A 12,064-nucleotide genomic window follows, 5' to 3' on the forward strand; every position below is an offset into this window, starting at 1 on the left:
GGTACTTTTAAACAGGGTGATGGGTTTCCGCATGAGTCAGACATCCAGCTGACCAAAATAAAACAGATCCTCCCACTTTAATCTATTGTCTGGCTACAATTATGTCGTCACCAAGCAATCCCTGCTAAAACGTCCAGTAACATCCATAAAAAGTGGCACAAACTAAGCCCTGCTGCCAACATGAAAATCGGGAAGAGGAGGTATACAAATACAAGAGGCCATGGAGCATTACATTTATTTCCACTCATGAGCCAGGGTGTACTTCACTTATGATTATATTTTTCATAAGTTATCATGTTTGTCCTAAGTGCGAAAATACATTTCTAATATCTTACTACCTCAAGTAGTATATTTTTAAAATGTAACATTAGGGAAAAAATTGGATTTGGAAAAGGTCAGTTCCATTTAAATTGGATTAAGTTTTTTTAAAAGTTTTACATTTGGGTAAAAAAAAATACGATTGAAAGCTTGCTTAGGATTCTTCTGCAAGAATACTTGCTAGAGTTCACGACATAATTTTATCAAGAATATCACCATTAAATTTGTAGACACCCAGCAGAAAGAGTTTGTGCACAGTGCACCAATGAAAATTAACGATTCTTGCTTTCAGTTTCATGTTTCAAATTATTCTTAAGGAACAAGCTATAATTGATCCAGTGGATAATAGAGGCCTGAATCTCATGGCTTTAGCCTTAAGGCCATTGATATAAAATGTAAGAACTGTAGAAAAACATCTTTCCAAATTAAGACTAAGATTTCAAAATAATAATAATAATCCTTGCATTTGACATAGTGCTTTTCACGTCTTCCAGACGTCTCAAAGTGCTTCACAGAATATGCTGTAAAATGAATTGACCGTATAATTGTGGGCGAAACGTGCACAGGAGTGTCCCACAAACAGTCGTGGATTGAAAATGACCAATGTATTATTGTTTTGATTTGGGGGGATTATTATTAGGTGTGTGGAGTAAGGAAACTTGCCCAAGGTTTCGCCCTGCCTGGCGAATGTTGTCCAGTGTCAGATGTTGTCCAATCTTAAATAATTAAATAATGGTCATTCTGGGGGAGATAACAGGGTTTCTTTGGGGCAGAGTTGGCTTCAAGGTAATGTACCTAGCAATGGAATATTTGTATTAAGTCAGTCCTCTGTGGTCTCCGTAGCCCAGTTGATTAGCTCAGGCCCATAGCACGCAAAGGTACTGTGATCACAAGCCAGCCAGCCTGGCTCATCAGGACGGAGAATACTGAGGGTCGGGATTCTTCCTTATTAGCTCTTGTTACCCTTGCTAGAAAAAAGCCCTGATGGATTGGGTGAGGCTAGCTGGACAAGCAGCAGGAAGCTTGGCAGATATTGTTCACAATGGAAAACTGCAATTGTAATTAGTTAAACTCCCACAATACCCCAAATACGCTCTGGTATTGCAACCCTTATTAATACCAGAGTTAAACGATAACCACGCATCCCAAAGAAAAGTCTTATGCTGCCCCAGCATTCTTTTTAGAAAATAATATATTGTTCTTTTTAGCAAAACTATTTTGTTTATGTGATTTCAAGGAGGAAGAGCTGTTTCAAATTCTTATAACATTCATGGGTCTGGAAAACCAGAGCTCATTTAATATAGAAATTAACAGTAAAACATTCTCTGATCCACACAGATAATACCTAGTTTAGTTTGTAAAAGTCAATCATTAAAACTGAGATGAACAGATGTATTTGCTATTGAAACCACTGACGAAAAATGCTTGTGCAATTTGAAAAGACAACAGGCTCAGGCTGAACTTGTTTAAATTGGTCCAGATTCAGATTTTTCACGATGCATATAATTGTGTATAAATTTAGATTATCACTTTAGATTGCCCTTAATAGCCACTAACCAGAACATTTAAATTACCAGCCAATGCTCATTAAATGTAAGCAATCTCAAACACTGAGCACTTGAGATGAAGCTAAGCCCTTGCGACAATGAAATTCTTTAACGATGACAGTGGATAGCTTGAGGTCAAATTAATAGCACGTTCCATTAATAAACTTTACATGGCTGGTTTGCTTTGCCAATCTTAACCATCAATTGCAGTAGTTAATGGAAAGAGAAAAATGTCAGGCCACAACAAAAAAGACAGCGAATGAGAAAAGGCTGTAAGAACCTGTAGTCATTGTACAAATGTTTTCTGTGCTTCCTAAAGGATTTTTTTTTTAATTTAGGCACAATCATAATGTCTGAAGACTTGAGAGATGCGCTTGATAATATGTATGATGCCCGGATTCCAAAGCTGTGGTACAAAATTTCCTGGGAATCTGCTACTCTTGGGTTCTGGTTCACAGAGCTGCTTGAAAGAAATCAGCAGTTCTACTCCTGGCTGTTTGATGGGCGACCAAACCAATTCTGGATGACTGGATTCTTTAACCCTCAGGTCAGCTACTCAAATAGTTAATCTCGGTACTGGTTTAGTAATCAAAAACGGTTAATTTCTCCATTATTATTCGTTTTGAGGGTCTTCCTTCACCACCTTCAGGCCATGCCTATAGTCACTTCTCCCCTCCCGGCTCAGTAAAGTGCTCCACCACTGTCAAGCACTCTGGGAACCTGCGTGAGTGGTGCTCTATAAATGCAAGTTGCTGTTGTTAAAATGTGTTATTTTACGGTTGCTATAACAACAGTGTAGTGAATTAGTGCACTCCCCAGTGATCAGAAGAGTGTTTTCTTAATCATTGCCTTCCTGTTCTGAAATTGCTATTGTAACTTTCCAATATTGACCTTCCAATGGGTATTTTTTTATGTTGCTTTTTTGCTCTGATCTCTATTGGGATCTTCTCGATCCCCTGCATGTCTTTGGATCTCTGGTTCCCTTTCTCAAGAGCTCTCTTACTCGGTCTGCACATAGCCCCAACCACTGTCTATTCAAGCTGGGTTGAACTGTTGCTCTCCTATGTAGTCCTGGCTTACAGAGAAGCCATGTTCTGAAAACCACACAAGAGTTTGAGTAGTTTCATGTTCCACTTCCTGTTACCTCTGATTAGAAATACTCCCAATTTCCTTATTCAAAATACTCCAGTTATTGTGAAATGGATCCTGACACACTGAGAAAAAAAATCCATGCTCCTTCATTATCATTTTCTATTCCTCTAAAGTCTTACTAGATTACAGCTTTCAAGTTGTCCTTCAGTACCTCACTCAAGTGACCATTTTCATAGTTCAGTGTAGACAGTGAGCATCAAGCACGGGAGATATAACATCCGATTTTGATCATGTGCTTACCTGAACATGCTGAGTTTCCAAAAGTGATCAGGAGCAGGAATTCTCCCCTTCCTACCACTGCCTCAATTGAGTTTCAAACCCTGTGAATTACATTTGGCATCTTCCTGATCTGCTTTGCTCAGGTTCTGGTTTGGCATCATCATTAACAACTGAGCTATTGGAATGGAAAACCCACTGTAACTAGAACATTAATCAAAATCTTTCAGGAGAGTACCTTTTTTAGATACTAATTTGCTTTCTCTGGAGAGGTTCAGTTGCACTTAGATGAATGCATTAAACTCTGAGTACATTGGTACTGAGGTAAGTGGTGTACTGTGCTCTTTGTACCTGCAAGGTAATGATCTAAGCTTCCCCATTTACATTTGTCATAGTGGGCAGCTCAGAGTATCAGAAAACATATTATGGCTGTGGCTGTATTTAGCCCTTATACTAGAGAAATCCAATTATAGATCTTACAGATAATCCCTAAATTAGTGTTGTTGTTGTTGTTGTAAATTAGTGCCCCTCTTGGATGGAACCTGCAAGGCTGCTGGTGTGTATATCTGTATGGGGTTGGGGGTGGGGGGATCGTATCGGATTGTAATATGGTTTACAATCTCCTTATTCCTTATTAAGCTAAAACTGAACCCACCTCTCCTGATGGAAGGTTTTGCCCTTAAAATAGAACAGCATTGTTGGCAGTGCGGTTTACACTAGGGCTACCACTGCTGTAACGTAAATTTCCATTTAGTAGTGGTCGTAAAGATACGTGATGAACAGGATTCCATATTTAGCTGTCGGCTCTGAGCGCTAGCGTTATTATGGGATTTTGCACTGGTTGAATCAGAAAGCAATTACGTAGAAATTTCTCTCAGGAGTTTAAATGAGTGCTGCAGCATCTACGATGAAGCACATTATGCATGGTTTATGGAAGGATAATAGGCACTGCTGGAACATAGGAAGTGGGGGCACATTCCAAAGGGAGCAGAGGGTGCTGCAAAATTACCATCTGAGCCCTAAGGTTTCTAATCGTGCTAGCCTTAAAAATCTTACATTTTAAATTGTGCAGCATTTTGGAAATTAATCTTAAATTCAGTCTTCATTTCTGAGATGGATTTCTGCAGTACTTTTTAAGAAAGGTGTAGGTTGCTGTAGATGATTAGAGGAAGGCAATATTTATATTGTAAGGAGCTTTACGTTCTTAAGAAAATAAGGGTAATGACTAAAGAAAGTAACCATTACAGTATTCTTGGACGAAAGTTTTTGGTCACCAATCTATTTACATCAGATTTACTGTTCCAATGGCTTAGTTGTTGATCGCACTGCTACATAGAAACCTGAGCCATGCAGATCAGGAAGATCCTACATTCACCGGGTGTGGATCTTAATTGAGACAGTGGTATGGAGGGGAAAATTAACTAGGATACCTGATCCTAATTGCTACATATAATAATAATCCTTGCATTTGATATATCACGTCTTCTAGACGTCTCAAAGCGCTTCACAGAATATACTGTAAAGTGAATTGACGGTATATTTGTGGGCGAAACGCGGCAGCCAATTGCGCACAGCAGTGTCCCACAAATAGTCATGGATTGAAGTGACCAATGTTATTGTTTTTTTTTCTCGAGGGATTATTATTAGACGTGTGGAGTAAGGAAATTTGCCCAAGGTTTCGCCCTGCAGGGAATTGAGCCCTGGTCACATGCACACCAAGCATGAGCACCTTGTACAGGAAGTGCTGCTAAAGTTATTTGTGAAGGAAGTAATCAGTGGCAATCTGATGACCCAGAATTCTGCCTTTTTCTTCCACTTCTCTAAAAGCAAGAGATTGGATAACTGTATAATAAAGGGGTTGTTCTGTATTTGGGTTAAAAGAGTTCTACACTTTTGAGGAAAGGAATTTGAAAAGGAGCTGAGGAAAGTAGTTGGTGAATATTTGTTGGGCATGGGCATATTTATTACTACAGTACCACTAGCCAAGGAGTAATTCTGCTTAGAAGCAACAGCAGCATTTCTGATGGTACGATTTCATCCATAATCATATTTCCAAAGAAAATTAATGCAATTGATTCATATTTCATCTGACACCATTATATAAAGTTATTTTGTTTTTTGCTGGTTGGGTCTCTTATATAATATGAAGAAATTGATATATATGTATTTCTCTGCACAGGGTTTTTTGACTGCAATGCGTCAGGAAACCACTCGTATGAATCTGAACAAGGGCTGGGCCCTGGACAGCGTTATTCTTCACAATGATGTGACCAAAATGATGAAGGAAGATGTCACTGCTATTCCCCCTGCAGACATTGGTGGCGTTTACATCTATGGCCTGTTTTTAGAGGGCAGTGGCTGGGACAGAAGAAACATAAGACTTATGGAATCAGCTCCAAAAGTAAGCGGATTCTTGTTTATCCCTCACACCCCACTGACATGGGATTGCATTTTAGAAAGCAAAGATGAGAGCAGTATTTGTCATCAAAGTCCAAGAAATATTTAAAAGAGATATGGATAGAAACTCGGGATTTAAGGTTATTAAAGGATATAGAGAATTTGTGAGGAAATCGGCTTAAAAAATCGGCTTTTATAAAATGGCAGACCAGGTTCCTTAGGCCAAATAGCCTACTCCAGATCATATGTTCCCATGGAAGCATTCGTCAGGGTAGATACTCCAGGATGAAAGAAATCTAGGTATTTACGTTTGGTTGAGTCCATGACAAAGCAGATTATACATTATTCAGGATGTGATGTTATTAGGATTTTGGGTTGTTCCATATTTTGGCAACAAGAACGTGAATGGATTTCTTTCCACCGTTGACAAAAAAAAGGTTTACTCCACAGCAATAACAATCTGTAGACTTGGAATTGGATGAGATCCAAGCATTCAGCAGATGCAATACATTTATTGCCTTTTAATTCTCACCATTACCTTTACTGTACAATGTGGTAAATGAGGATAGGCAGTTTATAATTATAAAACACAGAGGAGACAATAATAAATGTACTTCAGCAGGATGTCTTATCTCACATGAAGAAACCTATTTCCTTAATTAAGAGTATCCAAATCAGACAGTTTCATATATGCATGCATAGAACTTTTTCTGTGTTTGGAATGGACTGTGCACTCACTAGAGACCTGCCCTGCTTACTTAATTCCAGAAAATATTAGGTACAGTTTGGCACGATCCAAGGCTTGGGGACCCAGAGTTTGCGATTAGGGTACCACTGGAGTTTAACCAGCTAAAACCCCATAGTTTGGCATTGTAATAATAATAATAATCCTTGCATTTGATATAGTGCTTTTCACGTCTTCTAGATGTCTCAAAGTGCTTCACAGAATATACTGTAAAGTGAATTGACTGTATATTTGTGGGCGAAAAGCGGCAGCCAATTGCGCACAGCAGTTTTCCACAAACAGTCGTGGATTGAAATGACCAATTTATTATTGTTTTTAAGAGTAAGGAAACTTGCCCAAGGTTTCCCCTTGCCGGGAATCAAAGCCAGGTCTCTCACTTACAAGGCAAATGTTCTAACCACTGAGCTACAGGAGTTACATTGTAAGCACTGTCTGGCAGGTTACCTGCTGTTTAACCAGCTAGGACCATTCCATCCGTTAGGACCTGTAGGGCTATCAGGAGCCGAGTGAGAAGAATCCCAGCTCCAGTCTGCTTCTCCATCATCTCCCATTGAACCAGGCTGGTTGGACTGTTGTTTGCAGTGTCCTAGAGTACTGTGGACCCATCTGGCTTAGGAATCAGACTATCAAGGGCACCACAGTTTCCAATATTTCATTGCCAAACCCATTACCTTGGAGCCAGCTCAGCCCAAGAAGATCCCGTTTACCCCAGCTCCCCATAAAAGGGTAGTCACTAGTGTCACTTCTCCATAATGGAACACATATAGGGAAAATATGGGTTTTGGAGTATCCAGCATTGGGGGTGGATGGGTATTAATATTATATTAAAATTGGATCTGTTTTACTTAACCTCATACTAGCTTATATGAAGGAGCATCCAAGCTATTTCACTAGTGGGTCTGGTGTCATGAAAGCATTTCTTTGTAATATAATAAGACTATTTGATCCGGGATTTCTGCTGCTTGGAATAGCTAACAGTGAATGATGTGAGCTGAATCCTATAAAATATGTGATTTATACTTAACAAAAAGTCAATGAAATAAAATGGTTATTATTATTTTAACACATGGATTGTAATCTACTATTAATAAGCTAAAGAATATAATGAACTGCGGTTGCAAAACACCTTTAAGATCGCATAATCAACCTCTATGGCTTAGTATTCATATCATTGTTTGGAAACTTTGCCGTCTCAATTTGATAGGGCTCATGATTTACAAATTCAGGGAGAATTTCACATTTATTATGAGTCATATTGAACTCTCTTCACAAGTAGTGTGAACCAGAAAAATGATTTCCCTTCAGTATAATGTGCTTGAAAAAAGACTGGGGGATCTGGGGGAAGCTTTATCTACACTTTTGTCAAGATTTGTAATTGATATTGTAAGCCAGTTACAACGGGAAATCAACATTTTCCTGCTTCTTAGGTTAATCAAACATGAGGTATTCCATCATGGTCTAAGTTACCGGTAAGTTTGAGAGCTCTTTGTAGAATTCTGCAGCGTTGCATTGTGTGTTCAATGCGAATGAGATTCCAGCAGGTAGCTCCAGTCGGGGAATGAGCACCACACAGATGTAGTGGCTGAACGACCATCTTCTATGCTGTAAAATGACTCTTAGAATTTACCACAGGAAAATTAGAGAAAAATCTGCCGTTCTGTTAAACATTCCAACTGGTTAAGTCGTGGCTTTGGCAGAAGCTAACAGCTGGTTGCCTGCACATCTCCTTGGTCACAAAATGTCACCCAAGGGAGAGCTTGAAGAAAAGCATTAATTTCCCCATATTATGTGAAGAGTGAAGGAATATTGAGTTGAATTGTAGGACATGCCTTTGTTTTCCCATATGTTTAATATGCAAATGTAATCACCTTCCATATGTTCCTCTATTTCTCATGGATAATATAATCACTCAGTGAAATCTATCAAACTTGAATTATTTTAACCATATGTTGTTCGCCTACAAATTTCACAGTCACTACACTTTACAGTATATTCCTGTAAAGTCCTTTGAGACGTCCTCCTGACATGAAAAGCATTATATAAAATGCAAGCATTATTATATTGTATTATACACTAACAATAGATAATTATTGTAAGAACTGCAATAGACAGATAGAGAGATACATTAAAAAAATTATCAATGAAAGTGAGCCCATCCTCACCCTGATCCCCTGCCTCCTTTCTCCAGTGAATTAACTTTAAGGTTCCTGTCCTTAGCTTTTAAATGGGCTTGCCCATTGTACTTCAATAATCTTCTGTCACGCTATTCCCTCAGCACTCCTTCTGGTCCACCACCTCTGACCCAATCCACCCCACCATTGGGAGGGAAGAGCTATTAGTCACTTTGCCCTGTCCACTGGAACTGATCGCCTCCCTCTCAGCTTCCCATATAAACATTCATCTTTTTTACTGCACTTTAGGCCAGTTCCCCTCTGCCTTTCCTAATTCCCAACAAGATCTCCTATTTAATCTTTGTAAAGCACATTGAGACATCCTCTCTCCATGAAAGCTACCATATAAATGCAAATTGTAGTTCTTTATCACATCAAAAAAGGCTTGAATCACTTCACTTTGAGTTACTTTGAAGTTAAGCGACTGTTATATAGATTAACACATAAATTGAATGAATGACCCAAATTATTCAGTTTTGCTGCACTTGGAGGGAGTAATATTGTCTGGCACAAAAAAGAAAAAAGGATCTTGCTTTTGGGGAGTGACAATTTTATCTGGGGAATTGTCGGCCAGGACACTGGGAGAAACTTCCTTTTTTTTCAAGCAATGCAATGGGATCTTTAATGTCCACCTGAACAGGCAGACAGGACAGGCAGACAAACAAAGTCCCAACATGTGGCTTGAGTCCGCTTAAAGCCTGTGTTTTATCTTTTATTCTCATGGATCGAACACTGAATACAAGTTTCATCAGTATTAAATGAACAGTTCATTCCCCCTGCAGTCGATTGCAAGTTGAATCATTAACTCTAGCCAGTGCTGTGGCTGAATTCTCAGACCCGAGTTCATTTGAATGTCAATTCTAAACAGGACTAAATGCGCCCATCTAGACCTCTCAGACACAGCTGTTCCACCTGTCTTAATTCCCTACAAACCTTTACTGACATTGCACACAGTAATCTTGTTTCCACAAGTAGCCCTAAGCAGGCTATTCCAGATTTTAATGAAGAAATGTCATTGTGTTGCTTTCCCTCCATTGAGAATCATGTGTAATTTCTCCCCTCAGGAGAAATCTCTCTTTATGTGTTCTTCTGTGTTTAGTTGGATACCATATTAATGTAAGTGTTAAGTCATTAATTGAAGAACTGGTGGATAGATTAAGTAATGTTCTCTGCATTTGATATACACCTATAACACTTAAACATTTCAGCACTTCAGAGTTTCTCTGTCAAGTGTAGTTTATGTCTATTTGTAGGCAAATATATATAAAGTGTGCACAATCTCATTTTTTTTCTTCATTGTAGATTATATTCTGAATTTTTAAATCAAAAAATTAAACTTTACTGTACAATAAATTGCTTTTCAAACAATGGCTTGGAATTGATGCTCATTTCTATTTGATTAGTTAGATTATTGCATTATCCAGTCAAATCCACATAATGAATACCAAGGTTTGTGTTATTAGAAATAAATAAGGAAACATTACAAATTACTTTTATGGTATTTACTTTATTTTTTGCTTATCCTATCTAAATGGAAGCCAGGTTATTGAGTTGTTTTGCAATATTGTAGGTAAAGAAAATGATTACACTAATTTTGACTAATATTAGTTGTGTATTTTGATGATTCATAATAATAAATAATCCTTGCATTTGACATAGCGTCTTTCAGGTCGTCAAGATGTCTCAAAGCGCTTCAAGAGATTTACTGTAAAGTGATTGTTGACTGTGTATTTTGTGAGCCAAACAATTTTGGTTAGCAAATGATGATAATGATTTGATGTTTTATACTTTAATGACTTAACAGTAATTTGCTTTGCTTAATCTTTCCACAACATTAACTCTTCACTTTCAATTGTCATTGCAGGTTTTGTTCACATTGTTGCCTGTAGTGCATGTGTACGCAATCTGTGCCACTGCTCCTCTTGATTTGAAGAAGCAGCAGGGGGCACCCTACTCTTGCCCTGTGTACAAAAAGCCCAGGCGTACAGATCTGACCTATATCTTCTCTCTCTATCTGAAAACATTACACAATCCTGATCACTGGACGCTACGAGGAGTGGCTTTACTCTGTGACTCAAAGTAGACACACAATTTGAGCAGGCGAAATGGGACAGAAACGTATCCAAATATTGTGCTTTTGTGTAATCTTAAATCTTTTTAAAATACCTTGCTGTTGTGCGCATGCATATGTCGGATAGTGCACAGAGTATATCTATAGGAGATTTGTCAATGCCCTTCATGCGAATATAATTTAAAAATGATATCATTTAAGTGTCTTTAGAATCATTTTTAAAAAGTCTAAATCATTGTTATGGATACTTTCTTTGAAAAAGGTAATTTCTTTAAAGATGAGCCTGTATGTATACTCTATTACTTTAAATAAATATATCTAGTATAGTTATTGTACGATAATTTACTTTAGGTTTGAAAATATTTACCTTCCTGAATGATGGCATTAAAACTACTGAGTCAATATTAAAATGAATTCTGGATCACACCTGTTCAGTAATTGGTAGCTTTCATTATTTACTATATCGAGTTAAGCCTCTGTGGCAGTCTCGGTAGTCTAGTTCTTGAGCCAGATGCATCCGTAGTACTCCAGGGCACTGCAGATGATAAACCATCCAGCCAGGCTTGTCGGCAGGCTTGGAGGGACAGACTGGTTCCTGGGAGCAGGGATTCTTCCCACTCAGCTCCTGTTAACCCTGACAGCCAAAGCCATCATGTGAAGGGTAGCGCTCACAGTACTACAAAAGCACACTGGGGATCCAAAGGCTAACACTCTCTGGAATTAGGTAAGAAGGACACATTCCTCCAGGGAGAGAGTGTGCATTTCATTCCAGACATGGACATTTTCAGGCATACGTGACATTACATATGTAGAACTCTTTCTAGCTTAGTTACTGTTAACCACGATGATGGATTTCTGCATGTTTGAGACACCCAACTGAGGCTGACTAAAACATGTATTTAGTGCATCAGCAGAGGTTGGATGTGGTGGTTAGAATAACAGAATTCTGCATCGCATTTATAGAGTATCAAGTACAATTGAGCAGTGAGTTATCTGGGATCTTCCCTGGAAGATCTTTCTGCTTAACATTTCAGTAGTTCTGCCATGACCATTGCAAATTTAAATATAAATGTACAACAACAACATGCATTTATATAAAGCCCTTCGCGGAGTAACGGGAAGGTTAACAATGGCGGAGCTTGACACCAAGCCTGGGAGAGGGAGGAGGTGATTGCAAACATAGTCAAAGTAGAAGGTCCTTGGGTAATCTGAAAAAGGAGGAGGGGGCAAGGCAGTGGGAGTGAGGGGTATAGTGGCTGAAACCACCGATGGTAGAGCAGAGGGGACGAGGGACAATAAGGAGACCAGCTGAGCGGACAGTTCAGCAAAATAGGTCACCAAATTTTACAGTAAGCAATTCTATTTCAGGATAGCCTACACATGGTGGACAGTATCTGTTCATACACCCACTATATACAAAGAAATGAAAGCCATCAGCAGTATGATA

At 38.7% G+C, this 12,064-nt stretch overlaps 1 protein-coding gene across 1 annotated transcript in view; it reads left to right on the top strand.

Moving 5' to 3' along the window:
- Positions 1-11,043, top strand: part of dnah5l (dynein, axonemal, heavy chain 5 like) — a 157,819-nt gene extending 146,776 nt beyond the window's left edge. Inside the window, exons 75-77 of the mRNA XM_007897565.2 lie at positions 2,204-2,412; positions 5,413-5,634; positions 10,411-11,043. Of these exons, the coding sequence (XP_007895756.2) occupies positions 2,204-2,412; positions 5,413-5,634; positions 10,411-10,629 (650 nt within the window). The 3' untranslated portion in view covers positions 10,630-11,043. The remainder of the gene's footprint in view (positions 1-2,203; positions 2,413-5,412; positions 5,635-10,410) is intronic.
- The last annotated feature ends 1,021 nt before the right edge of the window (positions 11,044-12,064 follow it).

This window comes from Callorhinchus milii, unplaced genomic scaffold (assembly GCF_018977255.1).
Source record: "Callorhinchus milii isolate IMCB2004 unplaced genomic scaffold, IMCB_Cmil_1.0 Scaffold2, whole genome shotgun sequence".
Taxonomy (NCBI): Eukaryota; Metazoa; Chordata; class Chondrichthyes; order Chimaeriformes; family Callorhinchidae; genus Callorhinchus; species Callorhinchus milii.